The sequence below is a fragment of the Oryctolagus cuniculus genome, chromosome 3, assembly GCF_051225735.1.
Source record: "Oryctolagus cuniculus isolate XC-2025 breed Fujian yellow rabbit chromosome 3, ASM5122573v1, whole genome shotgun sequence".
NCBI lineage: Eukaryota > Metazoa > Chordata > Mammalia > Lagomorpha > Leporidae > Oryctolagus > Oryctolagus cuniculus.
Window position 1 is genome coordinate 110,758,615 of NC_142869.1, and position 21,986 is coordinate 110,780,600.

General features: G+C 42.1%; 1 protein-coding gene across 16 annotated transcripts in view; it reads left to right on the forward strand.

Annotated features, from left to right (window-relative positions):
• NCKAP5 (NCK associated protein 5) overlaps nucleotides 1–21,986 on the forward strand; it is a 1,067,666-nt gene that overhangs the window by 940,437 nt on the left and 105,243 nt on the right. For 13 of the 16 annotated variants that reach the window (XM_051849620.3, XM_051849629.3, XM_070071010.2 and 10 more), the window contains 4 exons: nucleotides 1,802–1,903; nucleotides 6,884–7,072; nucleotides 12,074–15,843; nucleotides 16,541–16,718. In XM_051849620.3, the coding sequence (XP_051705580.3) occupies nucleotides 1,802–1,903; nucleotides 6,884–7,072; nucleotides 12,074–15,843; nucleotides 16,541–16,718 (4,239 nt within the window). The remainder of the gene's footprint in view (nucleotides 1–1,801; nucleotides 1,904–6,883; nucleotides 7,073–12,073; nucleotides 15,844–16,540; nucleotides 16,719–21,986) is intronic. The other 3 variants (XM_089329316.1, XM_008258494.5, XM_070071012.2) reach the window with 1 other exon arrangement.

Sequence of the window (21,986 nt, forward strand, 5' to 3'; positions counted from 1 at the left end):
AGCATTTTTTGAGAGTGGGTTTCTGCATGCACATATTGATGCAGTGAGTGAAAGGGTGACATCATCTATCTGAGAAAGAAGTAGGAAGTACAAGTATGATCATGAACTGAATAAAAAGTCAGACATCTAATCTGTAGAGGACTCTTCTCCCAAATCACATGATATACCATTCAAAATCATCATTTCTTTAGTTGAATGTCATTTCCCATAACTTCTTGTACTGTTTGCATAGTGATAAATGTATTCTTAGGTCTTACAATATTATAATTATCTTGGCACTCTCTCAACCTTTAAAACCTATATACAGGTGCAGAAAACAGAAAGCCATCTTTCCTTAGAGTCTGCATCCAGCATTAATTGAGTACTTACTGAGTACGGTACACTGTGACGGGTCCTGGGGAATAAATGATGAGGGACATTCAATCTTTGTCCCTAGGCAACTCGGATTTTGAAAGGAACTGAATATAAAGATTATAAAAATTGTCCAGAAAGAATATTATGATTCTGGTTACCTATTGAGGTGTTATCTCTGTTGGAGAAATTTGAATTTTCAAAACAACAGATGTCCAGTATAAGACTTATTCCCAGTTTAGTGAAAGCTCCTCCAAAAACACATAGATTGAGAGAAGCAAGCATCTAGTGTGAAGCAAATAGTGATTAGCGTACTGGTGAGAGAGCTCATCTACCCACAACAAGAAAAAATACATTGACCCCTGCAGCAGTGTGCACCCTTCAGTAGGTGCTGATTAAATTGCTTGATGAGAATAACAGGAGTAAAATGGGGGAAAGGAAAAACATGGCTTTCTAATGGAGTTTATGGTCCTTGCTTGACAATGAAGTAGATCTCCTGGGACAAAGTGACCTGTGGAGGTCTGCACTCTCAGCTGATCCCCAGAATATTTAGTGGCTGAGAACTTGAGACATTTCTTAACCAGCATCAGTGTGCATCAGGGCCTCCCCAGGGAGGAAAAGCAGTGGGAAGGCTTTTCAGAGGTGAGTGAAGCAGCCTTAGACACATTTACTTCCCCTGAAGCCACAGAAGCTGCACCCTAGACAAACCAGACTACAGGTACTATTTTTAAAATATCATCAACCTAGGGAAACATTAGATATAAATCACATATTTTATTGCATTTGCAATTAAACAGATCAAATTTAATGTCCACAGAAAAGCCTTGGTAATTAGCATAAGGATTAATGTAGTGTAAGGTCTCTGGTTTAACAGGCCTCCCAAGCAAAACTGAAATCCAGAATTCAGTATATAGTCGAATAGCATGTGAATATTAATGCATAAAGTCGTCCAAGTCCCCAGATCCCTGATGCAATTATTTTCTATTCACATTAATTGTTCCTAACAGATGACGTTAATGACTTTGAATTAAAATGTGTCTAAGGGAAGATTTCACAAGATCGGTGCTGTTTCAAAAGAAATAAGGCCCCTTTTATAATACCTTGCTCAGGTTTTCACCACTGCTCGATGTAAGGTTAACTTGATCACTACTTTTATAAGCATGGATATCAAAAGTTAATTTTTGGACTAATATTGGCATATTCACAGTTTTACTTTCCTAAAATTATTTATGTTTAAGGTGTACTGAAAGTACAGCTATTGTTTATAAACTGTAATTTTGCATATATGCATTTATTTGGAAGGCGGATAAACTAGAATAAACTTTTTTAAAAAAAATAGGACATATATTCTCTAATCTGGAAAGTCGATTCTATTGAGATTTAACTGTCTGAAGCTGGACTTTGACAACTAAATGATCGCTGTTCAATGTCTCTGCTTGGCTTTACCTAGAAACTTCACTCACGCATCTTAGATCTTTCATCCGGAGATTTGCTTTCAGACGTGGCAAGAAGCCGAAGTGTGACTCAGTCGCGAACAGATGTTGAGCTGCACGTGAGTTTTCCAGTTGCCTTCAGAACACTTGTTTAGGTTGTGAGTTTCCTTCCATCAAGTATGATGTCACAAGTGAACCATAAAGTGCATCCTTGAAGCACTGTCAGGCAGATAAGAATACTTTCCTTTCTTATGTTCTCTGAAATTCAATATAATGTCTCCTAGCTGATAGGGAAGCAGAAAGTGTCACTCTCGGCAAAACTGTCATAAATCTTTGTTTTGTCCCCAAGATACCTTTTTGGGTATTGATTACGTCTCAGAGACGTCTCTGAGAAATGGTCACAGAGCTTTTTATTAAAGCCCATGTCCCATATCATTCATCCTATTTTTATGATATATTATGTATGAACTTTTAAAAATTCATGGGCTCTATGTTTTTGCTCCATACTGGGGTTAGCTTTGTGCTTGTTTGGCAAAACCTTAAGCAGAATGGCTGTTAACTCTCGCTGATGTACAAAAAGTAATGTAGAAGAAAACACTATTGCCAAATATATATGTAATGAAAAATATTAGGCTTAATAATGGCATGAACATATCAGACAACTGTTTTTATCTAAATGTATAATTTTGGCAGTATATGCATAATATTCTATGTAGAAGGTAAAGACTCAAATTAAACTGGAATTAAATTTTAGTGGGATGCTGTCACTTGAATGATTCAAAAAGACCTAACAGCATCCAGTCTATTACATGGCCTTAAGGTCAGGAATGTTTTAAGTGTGCAGTTTTTATCTAAGGAGTTCTTGGGTTCCTCCCATGTCTCTATAATTTTTTTTTTTTGACAGGCAGAATTAGACAGTGAGAGAGAGAGACAGAGAGAAAGGTCTTCCTTCCGTTGGTTCACCCCCCAAATGGCTGCTACAGCTGGCGCGCTGCACTGAGCTGAAGTCAGGAGCCAGGTGCTTCCTCCTGGTCTCCCATACAGGTGCAGGGCCCAAGCACTTGGGCCATCCTCCACTGCCTTCCCGGGCCACAGCAGAGAGCTGGACTGCAAGAGGAGCAACTGGGACAGAATGCCGTGCCCCGAGTGGGACTGGAACCCAGGGTACTGGCGCCGCAAGCGGAGGATCAGCCTAGTGAGCCGCAGTGCTGGCCTCTATAATTTTTAATTAAAATTCTAGGTTTTATCCTACATTTCTCACACTAAGACATTAAAGAATATGAGTCGTTCAAGATGGTAACCTAAAATAAATGATGAGAAAAATACACTTTGGATATTGCAAACAGGATGTAGTTTACCAATTAAGTAATCTAGATAATATTGCAAAGGAAGCCAATATGTACTATTAGACAAGGAAGAATTTTAGTAGTAGTCATTACCTGTTATACTGACAACCACAGTCACTGAGGCTCCTGGTGTTCTGTGCACCTCTGGGAGTTCCTGTCATTGTCAGGGACAATGTTGCCAAAAACATTATAGCAGAATACCTGGGACCTGGGGCTGTCTTCAGAGAGTTCTGTGGTCTTGATGACTTCAGGCGAGATAATAAAAACTTGGTGCCTTAATTTTCCTATTTAGAAAATAAATATAATTTTTATTTTCTGTTTCAGGGAGTTGTGAGGATTAGATGAGATGATTCATGAAATGAGTGTTGTATAGTGCCTGCTGACACTATTAGGATAGTAAAAAGATTTCTGTTGCTTTAGCCCTCTTCTGTCCTTATTATGTGGTGCCAAGTGACTGCCACAGCAAACAATGGCAAAGGTGGAAAAGACAACTGAGAACGCTGTCTTCTAGTTAGTCTTTACAGAAGCTCACATCAGCAATGTCTAGGAACAAAGTGCACCCACTTGTGACTGTTGCTCAACATAGTTAATTTGCCATTTATGTGCAAGACGTCAGATAATATCCAAGTATCAAAAACTGTAAACCAGGGTACCTTAAGATTCATTTGAAATACCAAGAATTACATGTGTTTATGTGTGAGGGGGTAATATATATTAGGAGGCTTCAAAATATTTGTGGAAATGGAATTAAAAGGTACTGCAGATTTACCACAAATCTTTTGAAGCCCCCTTGTGCGCATGTGTGTGCACACACATACACACAAAAAGGTAATTATGGTAGCAATACCTAAAAGTTCCTCAGCATTTTTAGATTCCAAAGGGTGCTCAGTCTTCACAATGATCTTATGCAGCATGTGCTCTCATTATCTCCTTTTTCAAATAAAGAAACTGTGGCAAAATGGTTAAATAATTTTCCCAAGCTCAAAGAGCTTGCAAATTCAAGAGCCAGGATTTAAGCCCCATATATGGTGGTAGAGCTGAAGCACTCAACCACAAACCCTTATTCCCTGGAGTCCTTTATGATCATTGCATGCTAAAGTGGGAGCTGGTAAAGAAAAAGATCTCACTTTGCAGTCAGGGTGTCAGGGATTTTACTCTGAGTCCCCTATTAAGTTTCAACATTGATTTCCAAGGTGGGGGAAGGTAGACGTTCACCACGTGGAGGAGTGATTTCTTCCTCTCCTTTGTGGGGAATTGCTCATTGCTAGTCCCCACATGTACACACACAGCCTCCCCAACTCCCTGGCCTGTGGGTGGGATCAGCCATTGGGTCTGTCTTGCTCAACACTGCCCAGTTCAAACGTAAGACTATATAGTGTACTGCCCAGGAATTCACACAAGAGATGGACTTCTCTGGTAGCTTCTCCTGGAGGCTTGTTACTCAAACCATGGGGAAGTGCTGGGATACTTTTTAAAAGTACTACATGTGTCTCAGGACACACCCGCAAATTATTGAGTCAGAATCTGAATTTTAACAAGATCCCTAGATGATTTACATGCATATAAAAGCGTGAAAATCCTGAAAGTAGGCATTTGGCACAGTGGTAAAATTCAGTTTGTTATGCCAGCATCCGATATAGAGAGCCTGGGTTCAAGTTCTAGCTCCACTCTGATTCCAGCTTTCTGCTAATATGTACCCTAGGAGGCATCAAGTCGGGTCCCTGGCACCTATATAGGAGAATGAGATTGAGTTCCAGGATCCTGGCTTCAGCTTTACCAGGCCTTTGTGGTTGTGGGCATTCAGTGCAGTGAACTGCCACAAGCCGAGCAAAGGCTGAGAACTCCTCCATTGGAGGAGTTTAGCTTTGGGTCACCTCGCAGGAGTGACACAGTCTTGCTCTGAGGAGCAGACTCATCTACCAGAGCATAGGCAGTCTCGAATAGCAACTACCTCCCTGCTCGCTCAAACAGAATACAGACAGAGAGGAGGAAGATGGAAAGCACACTTGTAGAAGCAGAGCCTAATGTAATGGCTCTGAATGGTTGTTCCGGGAACGTTCTGGATGTCTGCAGTAGCTGAGACCTCCATGCCCCGTGCTGCTGTGCGGCAGTCAGTGGTGGAAGGCATCTGTTGTGACACAAATATGAACTCCCCCTCACTGCATTACATCCAGAAGCCAACAAGGTCATAAATCAATAGGCATTGGTGAAAGCCAGACTGTAAGACAACTTTCTCCTTTCATTGATATTTAGAGCCAAATTTCGTGGGGTAAATAGGGTAGTAAAATTTCTTGGCATTTTTAGAACACTTAAAGAGATTGTTACGCAGCAAAAAAATAAAGCATTGATAGCGAGGCAGATGCCAAATACAGGAAATGACACTATTAAGCATTATGGATATTGATTCGAGAGCGAATTAAACATGCCCTCTGTCCTTAAGGTGGGGTTTAATACTTACCACAGGTATTCTCGTACCATCACTGCCTGCCTATTCCCAGGCTGGTGTTTAGTCACCGTCAGTTGGAATTGCATTTGGAGAACAGTGATAAGTACTCAAGTACTAAATGCACCCATAAAGTGTCAATAAATTGCATAAGTAAGAGGCTTTGCCACTCTGCAAGTGACACAAAGACAGATGGCTCCCCATCACAGAGTTTCAGAGACAAAGCTTTATATAGATAAAAGACTGGAATTAGACGGTAATAGAGATTCTATTCTCGGTAGTCGGGATGCTAAATTAATTTAGCCCATCCAGTTTGCGAAGCTTCATCTGTTACAGGAGGGGCCTACAATGTGGCTGTCAAGATGTGCTTGGATGTTTACAACCTTGTCGCCCTTACCTTATGCAGACCCACTAGAATTCTAACAGCCTGGGCCTCCTGTGTAGGACCAGATCTGTTTTATGTGAGGGTTGTTAACATTTAGACAGCCAACTAGATATGAGAAGTCCTATTCTTTACAGTGGATGTTCACAATGCCTGAGTTTGTTCTCAGCCTTGCATGGCTTCCTGTGTGGTGACATGGATGTCTTGATTGCTGACTTAGAATGATGTGATCAGAGACAGAGGGAAGCATCTGGAAACCTGGTAGGGCTCTGGTCTGTACCAGTGAGGACAGGAAGGTCCATGGAAGTTGTATGCTTTGTTTGCTCAAGATCACATGATTAGGGGCAACACGGAGCCTGAGATCCAGACCATGCAGCTCACAGCCTAGGGCTCATGCTGTTGAACCCTACAGCCGAGGATGCTACTCTGTCCTCTTCTTTTTGTGGCATTTCAGTCATCTTTTGATATTGATCTGATTCTTTCAGTAGTGTGGCCAGATAAAATGAGAAATCACCATTGTGGAGCATTTGCCTGATACTGGTGTTAAAGAACCTGCTGTAATCCACACACAGCTTTCTGTTTCTCATCTAGAACCATATTTAGTCCTTGCAGTAACCCTAGCAGTGTTATTATTTCCCCCTTTTTCCCTTTTATGATCAATATCTTTCATAATTTACTTTTTCAATAACTTAAAAATTATCACTTATGTGAGTTTTAATGGGCATGTTAACTGCACATGAATTAAATAAAATTTCCTGACAGTCACACAGTTAATAAAAGGAAGCCAAGATTTGAGCCTGTAGTCTGACTCTAAAGTCTGCTCTTCTAATCACTCTACCATATTCCCTCCTGCCTCACGAGAGATTCAGTTTGTGTTTGTTGTCCCCCAAGCACAGCCCTTGCTTAGCACTGTCCTGCTTTTTTGCAGGAACGCCTGCTGAATCCGAAATCAGGAACCTCTGCCTTGAAGTGCCCTGGCTCTGGGGTTGTTGTCCCTGGTCATCTCTGTCCTCGAAACAGCTGTAGCAGCAGCGAACTGTCTCTTTCAAGCACCTGCAGTGAGTACTCCAGCAGCTCCTCCTACACCTGGCATGATGGGAGGAACCTCAGGAAAATGGTAAGACTTCCTTCCAAGGCACTTTGGCATCAGAGTGGGTCACAAAAGAGTCTTCCTTCTTCCAGTAGGATTTGTTCAGAGGGTAGGAGGTGCAAGAAGGAAACAACCATTTGCTTCCGCTTGCTCATGTGTTATATTGACCTCCTCTCACTGATGCTCTTGTCCCATTAAACTAACTATTAACCGTAAGGCAGCATAGTAGAGAAAATACCATGGGAGGTAATAGGGACCAGAACTTCATTGAAGTAGGCCCAGCCCTCTGTTTGTGCTAGGAGTTCTTTCACCAGGTTTTCCAGTGGTTACTGCTTGTAGAATGACTATCTTAGTCTATTTTATGTTAGTGTAACAGAATACCACAGAATGGGTAATTTATATATAAAAAATTATATTTCTCACAATTCTGAAGGCTGGGAGTTGAAGCTCATGATGCTGGTCTCTGGGGAGGGCCCTACTGCTGCTTCATCACGTGGTGGAAAGCAACCAGTGCGGGGAGAGAACATGAGCCTGCACGCTCAGGAGTCTCTCCTGAAGCCACTGATCTCAATGTGGGAGCCTCACCTGCATGACCTCTTCTAGCCCTAAATTACCTCTCAAAGGCCTCACCTCTAAATATCATGAATATATGTATTTAGGGATTAAGTTTCCAACACATAGACTTCAGGGGGACCCACTCAAATCACAGCAGACTCACATTTTCAAGGGGGCCCACACAGCTGAAGATTCTCTGATGCTTTGAACAAGTTTCTTTGCACAGTAGTTGAAGTCAGGTATTTGAAATAGTTGGATTAGCAGTTTCCTAACACTGAACAAAAGCTAAGAGTACACAGGAATGAAAATCTGAAATCAGACTATTTGGCAGTCATTTATCTACCATTTGGATCAATTTAGTTTATGATTTACATAGTGTGGAATCCAGAAAAATCCATAACTCCCAAAAGTATTTGTGAAGGACTAGCTTTTTCATCTTCTAAACAAGAGCTCAGGAAAAGGTTCAGGTATTGTGGCACTGGGGTTAAGCTGCCACTTGGGACTCCTATATCCAATATCAGAATGCCAGTTCAAGTCCCAGTTCCTCTGTACTTCTGATCTTGCTTCCTACTAATGTACATGGATGGCGTCAGGTTATAGCCTAAGTACTCGGGTTCCTGCCACTTAAACGGGAGACCTAAATAGGCCTCCTGGCTCCTGAATTCAGCTGTTGCTGGCATTTGGTGAGTGAACCAGCAGGTGGAAGATTTCGGTCTGTTTGTTTCTTCCTTTCTGTTATACTGCCTTTCAAATAAATAAATCTTTAAAAAAAAGAAAGAAAAAGATTGTAAGCTGCATTTAGAACTCATTCCCCTGGACTTGAACTTCTAGGGCACAGTTCAGAGCCTGCTGCATTTTCAAAATTGCTCCCTCAGAGGGGTTGTTCAGAGCTCTGATAAGGACTGTAAGGAGCCAGGCAGAGAGGACACTGGGTAGATGGTGGGGAGGCTTCCTTGCTCTGCTGTTAGTATTACTGGCTCCACAGCCCCTGCAGGGTTCTGCCCTTTTCACTCTCACAGCTCTTCTCTTTCTCTAACAGTCTTTTATTTCTTCCTTTTTTTTTTTTTTTTGGAGGGGGGAGGGGGAGCTCAAATTCTTATAATTAAAGCAGTTCTTGATGTTCCAAGGCAATCTGTCCCCTGAAGAAAAGAAAGATTCTTAATTCACTTCCTAAACACTAAGGTGCCTGTCTTGTCAGAGTGGAGTCCCCAAACACCTGTCACATCTCACAGTGCACAGTCCTGATGCTCAGGGCCCAACGGGCTAGACGCAGTCCCATCAAAACATGTTAAACTTATATTACTTCAGGGAACTTCTACAGTTCTTACCTTGTGCTGGGTACTCCTCTAGTATTAGCTAACATAATAAACTCATACAATATGAACTTCAATGTGAATATAATATTAACATATAATAATACATATATGACTGATGGCTGTTTTTGAGTTCACAAGTGTTTTTTAAATATTAGGTAGAAACAAAAAGAATGCTTGCATGAAAAACAGTAGCCTGCACAACATAGAAATACAAATTTATACTTGTGAAGAGTCTTCAAAACTTTCATGGAATTTGTGGGTTAAAGAAAACTATGCAGGATTTCAACTGTTTTTATTTTCAAGAAAAGTAACTTACCTTTTCATTATATTTTTTCCACAACCTTTTTGAATTCCGCTCATACTTGCTCCTTTAATACTCAAAATAGCCTATTAAGTAGATTGTCCTGTTCTCACAGTTTTATAAATGGGGAAACCAAGACTCTGAGGAGTTAAGTAACGGGTCTAAGATCCATCACCAGTAGCGGCAGAGCTGAGCAGTTGGTTCTGTGACCTTCACTCACTCATAACCATTCTGTTACTCTGACTTTATTGAGTCAGCCTAAAATGTGGGGCACTGTTCCCATTAAGACCAAGAATGCCCTTTAAAAAAATGTGTCTAGTTGGGAAACAGAGTTGGACTGTGCCCAGAAAACTGCTCCTTAGAACAATCTTCATCCACCTTTTCCCAGAAGAGAATAACACCCACTGTGGGAAATGCCTCTCACCCTCCCATCCCCACACAGGGGAGTCATTCTTCCCCCAGCACAAGTTTCAAGATTGGCCCCAGCTTTCCTCAGGATACTAAACACTATAACCTCCTGTGGAACGCTGACAGGAAGATATAGCTAATGTCACCAGGATGAGAGCCTGGGCCCTGAGAGGTTGGCAGCCACTGACTCTGGGATGAATTGAGCTGCTCCATAAACAGGGTATGGAGAGGAGGCAGGAAGGAGAGGTAAGCAAAGCTAAGCCAATCTTCTGGGGCTTGAGCACATCTGCCTTTTTCAGGACCCTGTCGGGTGCTTTTGCCTGGCTTCCTTTTTTTATTGGCAATATGACTATCAGTATCAGGGAAATTACTAGAAACCAAAGCTGTGACAGCCTGCTCTCTAGTGATTCTATGATATCCAGACTCACTAATGGGATTTCTTTTGAGTACCAGAGGAGTTTCTAATGGGATAGGGGAAGAGCCCCCTCCCCCCCGAAGGGTTGGCATCTCCAAATAACATCTCTCCCCAGCAACTTCTAACATTGGCGAGTTTCCTAAAGAAAATACATAATTGGGTTTTTCTCTCTTGGAGTCCCCTCCTAACACTGCAGCAGGAAGTTTCTGAATTAAATACATCTTGCTTCGCTCACACACACACACATACCAAAAAAAGACATAATTTGGCTTAAAAACAAATAAACGTGTTTTGTCTTGTGTCTTGTTGATAGCAAGAATAATTTTCACAAAAATGCCTTAGATGTAAGCGTATAGTCACGGCTCACTAAAAGCCCGTATTCCAACAGAAGCTGCTGACACTTTTCAGCTTCTGCAGATGATCATGGGGTTGTGATTCAGAGGGCAGCTGCTATTACAGAAATTGACCTCGAGCACAACCTCTGGAACCACCAGATTCTTCCCATAAAGTCCTTCACCGTTAATTATGTAGCCTTTTAGGAAAGTCACTAGGTCAGACCCGACATGCACTAATTTCTTCGAGTGCTGGCTTGTCGTTTATTCTCTGCAAGTTCCATTCAAGAAATGGTGTGGAGTATAACCTGTGATCTCTGCTGTGACACTCACCAATACAGAGGGGAACCTGCAGGCTGAACTTGACTTAAGTCATATGGCATTGACTGCCTGGGTTCACACCCCCTTCCAGCTACTGTTAAGCTGAGTCAACACCCACAGTGATAGAGAAAAAGCCTCAGAAAGCAGAGTCCAGACCTTAGCTCCTAACTGGATGGTCTCCAACAGACCAATCCTGTAGAGTCTGTGCTTTCTCTGTAGTGAAATGGGAAGGTTAATGCCTGCCTCAGGTGGTGTTGTGAAGCTGAAGTTAAAGCGGTGTGCAGGTGGCTAGGATACAGCAGGTGCTCAGTAAATGTTAGTCCCCCTCTTTTCCCTTCCATTTCTCTTTAGCAGTACTGTGAAAAATGTGAATATGTCGAATGCTGTCCTTTTCATGTAGCACTTCCCACTTTTCCAAAACTGAGGCTGACATTTAGGAAGGCATGAAGGGCAGGAAATTGGTGTTTCTGAGTGAGTGGGTAAATAATTACCATAGGGTGCTAATAGCAAATGCCCTGCTGCTATTCAAGCGGTCTTCAACAAGTTCATGGAAAATGTGTCATATCAAAAGACTATTTTCAAAAATATTTTGCACCACAATGAAGTTATCTTTTAATTCCATTTTCCCAGCAGCTTTTTCAAGTACTTTTGTGTGTTCATTCATGTGTATATAATAACCTCGGAAAATTCTCATTGATGTTCATTGTTTACCAACGAAAGCTGTGAAATCACAGAACTGTCTCATGTTAGAATGGGAGGGCGGTGAAGATAGAGACCAACATATTTTTCTGGCTGTATTCTCTCTGTCTCTCTAGGATACTATGTGGTGAGGCTATGTTGTTTTCTGGTGATTTCCTAAGTGCACCTCAAACATTCCTTCCAGCTTGGGTCTTCACCCATCTCATCTCTTCTACCTAAAAAATCATTTCCCCCTACTCTTAACCTAAAGAAACCCATCTGCCTTTGAGTGCCTAGGTATATACATAACACATCTTTCCTAAATGTTTCTCCTGATTTTTCCAAAAGGATGTGTATTCCATCCTCTGAATCTTCAGAGTACTCAGCCCATTTACACTTCTCTGCTCCCTTGATGGACAGTTAGTTGTGATCAAGTCTCTCCCCTGATGGGTTTTCTGTTCTTGAAGGTGGGGCCCTTATTTTCTATGTCCTTATGTCACTGTGCTACTTAGCACAACACCTGGCAAAAATCGATGTCTGCTGCATAGTTAATGAAGGAATGGATTAGCAAATTAATACATGCACTTTCATGTGAATACTTTCAATTAATAGCACAAATTAAATCCATTGGTGGACTTTTCTTTTTATATTTTGGTGCTCCCTATGGCTTAATCATTCCTGATGCCTAATTTTCTTTCCTAGCAGTCTTCACAAAACTGGGATAGAAGGCTAAGTGCTGATTCTTCACTCCCAAGTGGCTTTACCAGTCCTCCAGATGAACTACCTCCTACTCGAATCAAGGAAAGCCACATTTTGGAAGGGCTAAGGAAGCTACAGAAGCGAAAAGTACTAGTTGAACCCTCATCAGTGATAACCAAATGGGGTTATAAAGATTGCATGAACTCGAATGAAGGGATATATTCTCCAGGAGTGAAGAGTAACAGCCTCAAGGAATATTCCCCCTGCAAAGCAGCTGGCCAGGGGAGCCCCTGCAAGGAGCCACAAAAGGCATTTGTTTATGAAACAGGTTCCCACATTAACGCAGATGATGACTCCTCTTCCTTAGCGTTGCTGCAAGCAGTTCCAAGTCAGGGCTGCAGGCTGCATGGGAGTAAATTAACCCACAGTGTTTCGGACAGTCTAGTTGGCTGGGAGCCATATGGAAAACATTTTTCCGAAGGCACGTCCTCGGTTTATCCTAAGGAAAGACCTGAAAAACTGACGCGTTGTGCCAGCAACTGTCCTTTGGAGAGGAAGTGGTGCCCAAACTTGCAGGCACCTCAGACTCAGAGTGAGAGGGGTCTCCACAGCCAAGGCCATGGCCACGTGGCTCTCAGTCTCCAGCTTTCGGACACAGATGACAATGAAACCCTTGATGAGTTGCACATCGAGAGCAGTGATGAGAAAAGCCCTTCAGATTTATCACTGACTGCTGACACTGACAAATCCATGGAGAACCTGGACATGCTCGTGGGACTTGACAAATCTCACCATGGCTTTCCTGAAGAGGACAAAAAGCAAGTGCCCACCCACTTAGAGACTAGGCCAAAGACGTTCAGCTTCATTAAGCAGCAGAGGGTGGTGAAAAGGACTTCTTCGGAAGAATGTATCACTGTAATATTTGATGCGGAAGATGGCGAGCCCATTGAATTCAGCTCTCACCAGACTGGAGTTGTCACTGTTACCACAGATGAAATCTGCATCGATGCAGCCCCTGCTCCACCCACGGGAGAACACACTGGACTTTTACCTCAGGGAAACGCCCCTTTCCAACCAAGCTGTGCTGCAAGAGACTGTACTTTTTTAAAGAGATCAGAAGAGGAAACTGAGGGAAACATTCCAAAAGGCAGTGCAGATGATAGTCCCATGGCACCCAATGACTCTTTCAGTCCCAGGGCAGTAACACCAAATACCGAGCGACCAAAGCTGACCAAACCAACACACAGCATGTCATGCCAGAGTCATCCAAGGCCCTCAGCACCTCTGGGTGTCTGTCAGAAGCCAAGTCTGACAAAAATACCTGCCAGGGGCAAGGCTTCACCCCAGAAGTCAAAAATCGTGGAGACTGAAGCCTGCACACTCGGGCCCTCATCCGGCCCCATGACTCTTGAGAAATCTCCATCCTTCATGCCTGTGAAACTCTCACGGTTCGCAAAGACCGAAAGTCCAGGACCCCTTTTTGATTTACGACCAGATTCTCACATTCCAAAGCACCCTGCCCAGCTTCCTCACAGCTCCAGAATGTCCAGCAGGAGGGACTGGGCCCAGTGCTCCAAGAGGCAGACTCCAGGGTCACGGTCTAGGCCCCTCATGGAGCCTAGCAACAGTGGCGACCCACCCATGAGAGACAGACTCTGTGACTCTGGGCCAGAGGCAGAGGTGAAGCCCCCTTCCCCACCACCCCCTCCCGGCAGGTCAGTCTCGCTACTGGTCAGGTCTAGTCGTGACTGTTCACCACCCCCTTCATCTGCCAGGTCTGAAACCAGGGGCCCCAGTGAAACTGCGAGAACCATCTTCAAATGCCCCCTGCTGAAAGGAACCCCTGCCCCTGTTTCTTCTTCCAATCAGGCCACAGCAGAAGCACTTAAGAAGAAGCCTTCCATGGCCTTCAGAAAGCCTGTCCTCACTCACCCTCTGTCCACCCCAGAAACGGTGACTCAAGCCAGATGCCCTGCATACACTCCTTCCACCTCACCTGCCATGACAGCTCCAGGGCCTCCCAAGGCCTCTCCAAAGAGAGGTGTCCCCAGAACCTCTCAACAAACCCTTGGGACAGCACACACAGACTTAGGGTTACGGACTCCCAAGAATTGCCCTTCAACCCATGAGGCCCCGGGGACAGCATCATCCAAAACTGTATCTCCAGGAAGAAAAGGACAGGTGAATGACAGCAGCATCCCCACATGCCCCAAGCCTGCCTGCTTAGGGGTGAATGAGTCCGCATCATCTCAGGTGAATAGTCCTTCATCCTCATCGTCACCGTACAAAAGCCATAATGCGCCACATGGTTGTCCAAACACTCAAGAGAAAGGACTGAAAACGCGCCTCCCAGTGGGGCTCAGAGTTCTCATGAAGTCTCCCCAGTTGCTCAGGAAAAGTTCCACAGTCCCAGGAAAGCATGAAAAAGACAGTTTAAATGAAGCCTCTAAAAGCTCTGTGGCTGCAAGCAAGTCCAAGCTCGAGGGCTGCAAGAATCCAGCAAGCCTTGAGACCACTGGAGGGGAAAGAGATGCAGCCACTCTAGATTTCCAAGTGCAAGACACTGTTGCTGATGGGCTTTCCATGGAAACAGCACTACCCGAGCCATTGGAAAACAGCAGCCCTGGGGCTGATGGAAGAGACGGATTAGAAAACAGATCTGTGAAAAGATCCCTGTCCTCCAGTAAGCCACATCTGAAGCCAGCGCTGGGCATGAACGGCGCCAAAGCCCGCAGCCAGAGCTTTAGCGCTCATTCAGGAGACAAGCCTTCCACGCCCCCCACGGAAGGGCCTGGCAAAATCCGAACTCAGATTATTACCAACACTGCTGACAGAGGCAACTCTCTTACCAGGCAGAACTCTACCATGGAAGGCTCTTTGAATAGGACCCCTTCTGCCCCCATGCCTGAGAGCCTTCTCAGTGCTGGGAGGCCCCTGGGCCACCCATCCTCCAGGCAGGGCTCCCTGGGGAGTGCAGACAGTACTAGCCAGCATGGGAGCCCTAGCAAGTTGCCTTTGAGGATCCCTCCAAAGTCTGAAGGACTCCTCCCCCCACCTGGAGCAGAGGCCCCACAGACATACACTCAGGGAGAATGTCCCAGTGTGGCCATAGCTGCAGAAACAGGCAGCGACCACTGCAGGTGCCCAATCATACCAACAGACTGCCCTCGAACCCTGCAGAGCCCGGGGAGGACACAGCATCCCAGCGGTTTTGAAACAAGCAGGACATCCAAGGTAGAAACTTCTGGAAGGCATCCAGATGCCTCTACAACAAGAACTGGTGCTGTGAGCCCGGAAGCCCCCCTCTCACCCACAATCGAAGAAAAGGTCATGTTGTGCATTCAGGAAAATGTGGAAAAGGGCCAAGTGCAAACAAAGTCCACCTCTGTGGAAGCCAAGCAAAAGCCAGGGCCTTCATTCGCCAGCTGGTTTGGTTTTCGGAAGAGCCGGCTCCCAGCTCTGAGTAGCAGGAAAATGGACGTGCCCAAAACCAAAGTGGAGAAGAAAGACACGAAAGTGCTGGGATTTGGAAACAAGCAGCTAAAATCAGAGAGGAAAAAAGAGAGAAAGAAAACTGAGCTGCAGTGTGAGATGGGAAATGAGCTCAACAGGGACACTGAGTCAGTAGATGGGGCAGACAGTGGCTCACAGAGCAAAACAGCTGTGAAAATGCCGCAGAACACTTACAACCAAAGGAAGTTTGAAGCCAGAAGTAGACTCAGCCCTGTCACATGTCCAGCAAACGATGCCTTCATGACAGAACTGTTGAACAGGTAACTCATTGGGAAGGAGGGGCAATGTAGAGGGGGCCCCTCACCCTGAGATGGAGAGTTGTTCACGTCCTGCATGTTAAACATCAGTCAAGCATGCTTTTCATTCAAGCAGGAATGCATAGTCACAGACTTTTATACATTAACTGGAATATAAGCAATGAAATCAAAGTTAGCAATAAAATGATAATTTAGTCCATGTTACTTGGTTAACCAAGCCAGTGGTCTTTGAAATTAAAGAATGGTAACTTTTATCAAGGTTGATACAGAATTCAACCTACACTAGGAATCATGAATGTACTCACATGGCATGAAATGGAAGAAAATTACACATAGATTTTTAAAGCATACTGATTTCATTGATTGTTCTGAGCCAACATGTACTTAGAAAGTTTATCAGAAATAATTACATTTCCTGCCAATCTTAAGGCAGAAATATGTTTAGCAATCACTCCTCAGTGGTTTTTATTTTTGCCCTCCCCACAAGAAGTTATAAAAGTAAATTATTATATTGTCAAATCTAAATTGACACCCTACTTGAATATTTGAAAATTTAATCAAGGCTAGTGAGTAACATTTGTCACACAAAGGTTGAAAAAGAGATATGTGGAGGTTACTTTAAACTTTAAAGGATTGGGGAAAGGAGAGTGAATGAAGAAGAGCAATGTAATTTATCAGAGGAATCACTTTCTACCTGCAGAGTTGATAAGAAAGCAGCTCAACAGACAGAAAGTGGATCAAATGATATTTCCTGCAGGAATGTGTTAAAGGGCAGTTCCCAGAGCTCCTGTCTCAGTGGCAGCTCCATCAGCTCACAGGGAAACCACAAGAAAAACACCAGAACCAAAGCCGACATGGAAACACCGAGAGACTCCCTGGTAAGTGCTCCACCATCCTGGTTACAGAGTGCTTCCTTTGGAGCTCTTCCTACCCTTTGCTGATGCAAATGGATGTGCAAAAGAGACTGGGGGTGGAGGAGAGGAGAGAGTTTGTAAAAAATAAGATTTCAGAAGAGAGAAAGGCTGATGACAACCGCGGCCGTGAGATGGCAGCTAGACAGCGAGTGGGCCTGGCTCCCTCCGGGAACACTGCCTTTCCCAGCGCTGTTTTCAGAATGGAGTGCATTCCCAGAGCAGTGCAGGAGGCTGATGCTGCCAGTGTCATTCTCAAATGATACCTCGTGTTGGATATTTGTTTTCGTGATGAATTCCAACACCACCAGCAAAAAAAGAAAAAAAATAAATAAGGAATGAACATGGTTTTAAAAGTGAAAATGCTAAGCAATTTAAGAGACTCCTGGCTGTGTTGATGATTTGGTCTCAGCATTGTTCATTTGCTATGAATTCTAAGCACCAATTTCGTCCTTCCTAGACAAGCAGTGTTAACACTAAAACTCTTTTTTGGAACTTGGCTCCTTCTCTTTTAGCCTTTTAATTATGAGGTTCAGAACTCAGGGAGTGAACTGCCTTAAAAAAAAATAAAGAGATGTTTTAATATTTCCCTAGAGGGTGCTCAATTCAGAAAACATTTTTGTTTTAAAGTTGCCTGAAATTGCACTCCCTTTGGTTATGTTCTTTATGTTCTTATATAATTGATTTGGTGGTGTTTGCCCTTGTTCCCTTTAATACATTTTAAAGCACTTAACCCTCCCCCCAAATTTTCTATATAGAATTATAATATCCACTTATTTTTGTACTTCACTAAGGAAATTATAAAATATAGTCCATACTATCATTTACTGAGGGAAAACTTGAAATTTAAAGCAATTATACATTTTTTCCTGGTGTGCTTCGAGAGTAGAGGAGATCCTAAAAGTAATTATGTTTGGCATTATCAGTTACTAATTATTAGTTACAATTCCTCAATGTTAAGCGTAAGCGTATCTTAGATAAGAGTTCCACAGGCAGATTTTAATTTGAAACAAATTCACATTTAATTTTTTTTTATTCAGATAGCTCTTGTCTCTGAAAAACTATAAAGGCTTCCAAACTTTGTGAAATCACACACAGACTGTTCGCTGCAAATGTTCCTCATTTTTGCTCTTTGCTTTCACAGTGTCATCCCTTCTTTAAAAATGTAGTTGTCCCTGCATTATAAAACCACAAATTGTAAGCATATCTAAGGGTGTCCTTGTAGTGTCACTGTGAGGAAAGAAAGAATGAACGCGTGGAAATGTGCAATATGCCGGAAATTCAATCCAGCTGATGGAAAACTTTGATAGCCTGACAGAACCCCTTATCAGAGGAATGCCATTTATGCCCCATTTAGTATGGATCTGACAGCTTAGGGTGCATCTTCACTGTATGAAATACCCAGAAAACAAAGAGAGCCTGTTTTGGCTTTTACAATTTCATTTTTACTTTTGTGTTACTTCCTAATGCTGAAATAATTTGCCATGCTTTTTCTTCTCTCATCTGCTGGCTTTTGCAGGCTAGCAATAAGGGTTCTTTGGTATTCTGAGAATATCTGATGGAAACGCTGTGTTTTCCGTGAAGTACAGAGGCTCACTCACCACCCAAATACACATCAGCAATGGGCATGTGCTAATTTTTCTGATGAGCTGCAAGAGGACACTCATCATATTGGGAAGCTTTTTCCAAATAGAGGAATGTTGTTAACCCACATAGATGACCAGCTAGGCATTTTTTAAAAATGTAACATGCATTGCTTTTTGTTTCATCTCCATAATTGTCAGTGTGGATTTGGCTGAAATTACTAATTTCAGAGAGGACATTTGCTGTAGTATCCGTTGGGGCTGGTACAAGAGTGGCAGTAAAAACCCATTTATTATGTATTTATCAGCATATCAGGAAGAAGATTAGATGTAAAATAAGATATATTGTGATACTAAAGCACATTAATGTGAATACTTGTGAACCTTTTAAAATCCAGACTTTGAAAGAATTTTCCCCTGTGAGGATTCAAGGTAAATTTGCTATCTGCTTATTTTAGAATGAGTTATAAAGATTTTTCTCATGCTAGTTATTTTGGGCGAAAACTATAGCTGTATATAACATGTTACATATCATTCTTTTTTTCCTGAATAAAACCACTGTTCAGCAGCCTTAAGACATAATATACCATACTCTACAAAGCAAGATTATATTTAGTTATGAAAATCCTAGGACATTTTAATGATTTTAATCCACTGTAGTAATAGATTATTTCCGTATGTGTAACAAAATTCATGTATGTAGCAAAATGCTACTTAGTTCACAAGTAAGTGCATGTCACTTTTTAGTATTGTTAGATACATTCTAAAATATGTGTAAAACTCCCATTAGTGCTTTGTTGAATTAAATCTAATTCTCTTTTCAGAGCTTTAATTAGAGGCTTATGTCTCCATTTCTACCATCATTTACAGACCACTTAGCTCTAGCTTTTGTGTGATTTAGACCAGAGGCCATTTTACTCTGTACTTGAAATGACTTTATATAATTTAAATAAAATGGGGAAAAGATTTGCCCCAGTAATACTTCATTGGCATGAAGTCAATAAGTCAGAGAGAGGTACACTCAGCTTACTACACATTGCTAATTCTTCCTTCCTGTCTTTAGATGATTTTCTGAAATGATAAGTCTCAAAGGGTGATAGCTCCAGGCTCCTGTCTAACTGCCACTGGCCAAAAATAAAAATCATTTTAACAAAATTAATGGGATTATATACCTCATCATGCACAGAATTAGATGACCATTTTGGTATGGATATTTTAATTTAAAGGTGTTCTCTTCACCCAATGTCACACAATCTAAAAAGCACATCTGTTCATAAAAAAACCACCAAATACTATCTATTAAAATAATACTGTGGTGATAAATAATAGAGTAATTATAATAATTAAATATTAGAGTAATTACACAAACTATCATCTTAAGTTCTGCCAAATATTGTGATTTCAGTTTCTTTAATTGGAAGATTTTTTTCTACATTGATGGACTTAAGAATGTGTCTTTTTTCTTCTCCTGCAGAGTTTTCCCAATGACCACCTTTTCCCAAGCTTTGCCTTCCAGAAATTTTCCCTCCCAAGATGATACTCTCTTTCACACAGATTAATTATGATGTTTTCCTTTTAAATGTGCTTTGGCATCAAAATGTTTGTTTGGAAAATCGTTAGTGTTGAGCTGATTCTGAGAAGAAATATGTACAGAGTTCCACATGAAGTTTCCTAAATACTAAGTTTAGTTATGAAATTGTACATGTAAAAATTGATCTTTGGTGATTTTTTTTTCTTTTACTTCTATTTCTTCCTTCTAGTGGTAGGTGTTAATAGAACACAGTAGATGTAATGACACTAAATGGGACATTTGTAGTAGTTTCCACTACAGCTTCAGAGTCCCAGAAGATGAACAGGACTCATGGGTACATCCTTGAAAGACACCAGAGAGAGCCTATAGTTACTTGTGAGTCACTTGCTACTTCTTACCAAATGGGACATTACTGACATTGACTTGTCTAGGTTCCTGGACAGCAATTACTGAGAAATGTCCAGCTACTGGTCTTTAATGGGCCAGACACTTGACAGACTTCTTGGTTTTATCACCCTTTTCATATTTTCCAAGTGCTTTGAAAATTATCCCACTTGTGCCTTTCTTTGGCAAGTTTTTTTTAAGGTTTATTTGTTTGTTTAAAAGGCAGAGGATCATTATTTATTTGAAAGAGAGAGAGGGAGAGACAGAGAGGTTTTCCATCTGCTGCATCACGCCTCAAATACCAGCAACAGCCAAGGTTAGGCCAGACCAAAAGCAAGATCACAGAACTCCATCTGGGTCTCCCAAGTACTTGAGTTGTCTTCTGTTGCTGTCCTGGGCACATTAGCCAGGGAGCAGGATCAGAAATGGAGCAGCTGTGACATCAGTGTGGGATGCTGACATCACAGATTGCAGGTCAAACTACTGAGCCACAACACCAGCCCCGTGGCAAATTCTTAATCTTGATCTAGCATCCAGTTACCTGCCAGGAAGGTTCCCACACCCAGCTGCTGTGTAATCAAGAATTAAAATTAATGTAAATTTCATCCTATGAAAAATATAATTAGCAAGGGTAATCTGCCAGAATAAATTATGCCTGTCATTTCTACAGACAAAAGGGTTTTTTCTAATTACTCACCACTGCGCATGAAGTCTATTTGTATGGATAATTAGAGCTGATGAGTCAGACATTATAGGATACTCCCCATTTTCTATTCCTTTACTGCTTCTGCATCCATCCCTTTCAAAGTAAAAATTCCTCCCACGGTTCATCTTCCCCTCGTGGATCATTCAGCTCAGGCTAGCAGAAAGAAGGAAGAGACCAATAGCCTTGTATGCAAGCCCAGATTCTTTGACAGATCTCCAGAGACCATATTTAGCATGTGCTGTTAAATGCATAAAGCTCTGGAAAGGCTCTGACAAGGGTCTGACAGGTCAGACTGTCTGATGGCTGATGGCTTCTGCTTTCTTTTTTAAATATGATACTTGGAGAAAGGGGATAGTGAAGTTCTGCAAAAGGGCTAGGGACTAGTAGGGAAGAGCACCAAAGCACCAAATACACACACACACACACACACACACACATAGAGAGAGAGAGAGAGAGAGAGAGAGAGAATGTATGTTTGCTACACTTAATTTAAAAATGAACTAATGAACTATATAGATTCTTAGAATACTGCCTCCATATCTAAGGTCTGGGAGATCGGGAAAGTATACCTGTTGCATGAGCCACTGTGGGGGAAAAAAAAAGTGTATCAGTGGCAAAAGGATCCATTTTGAAGATGAAACCCTATGTGACTTTGAACTAGCCAGTGCCCCTCTCAGAGCCCTTTTGCTTTCCCTGTAAGATGAGAACTTTGTTTTAATTATTTGATTTTAGAACTTAACAGACTGACAGATTTTGATTCACCCATATTCCAGTGGGTTAAGAAAAAAACCCTGCAAGTGTAAAATGGATAAATTTCAGACAACTGAAAGAAAATATTTGAGGGAAATATGGAACATATTGTCTTAAGTTCTGGAATGAACTGAAAAAAAAATCTTTGATGTTTCTGTAAGCGGGTATGGAATACTCTCAAAGTATCATTAATAGAGGTGTTTAGGGAATCCTTCCCTCAATGGATCTTTGAGTAAACTTGTCACAGAGCTCTGAGCTGAATGAACTTTATAGGCAGATTA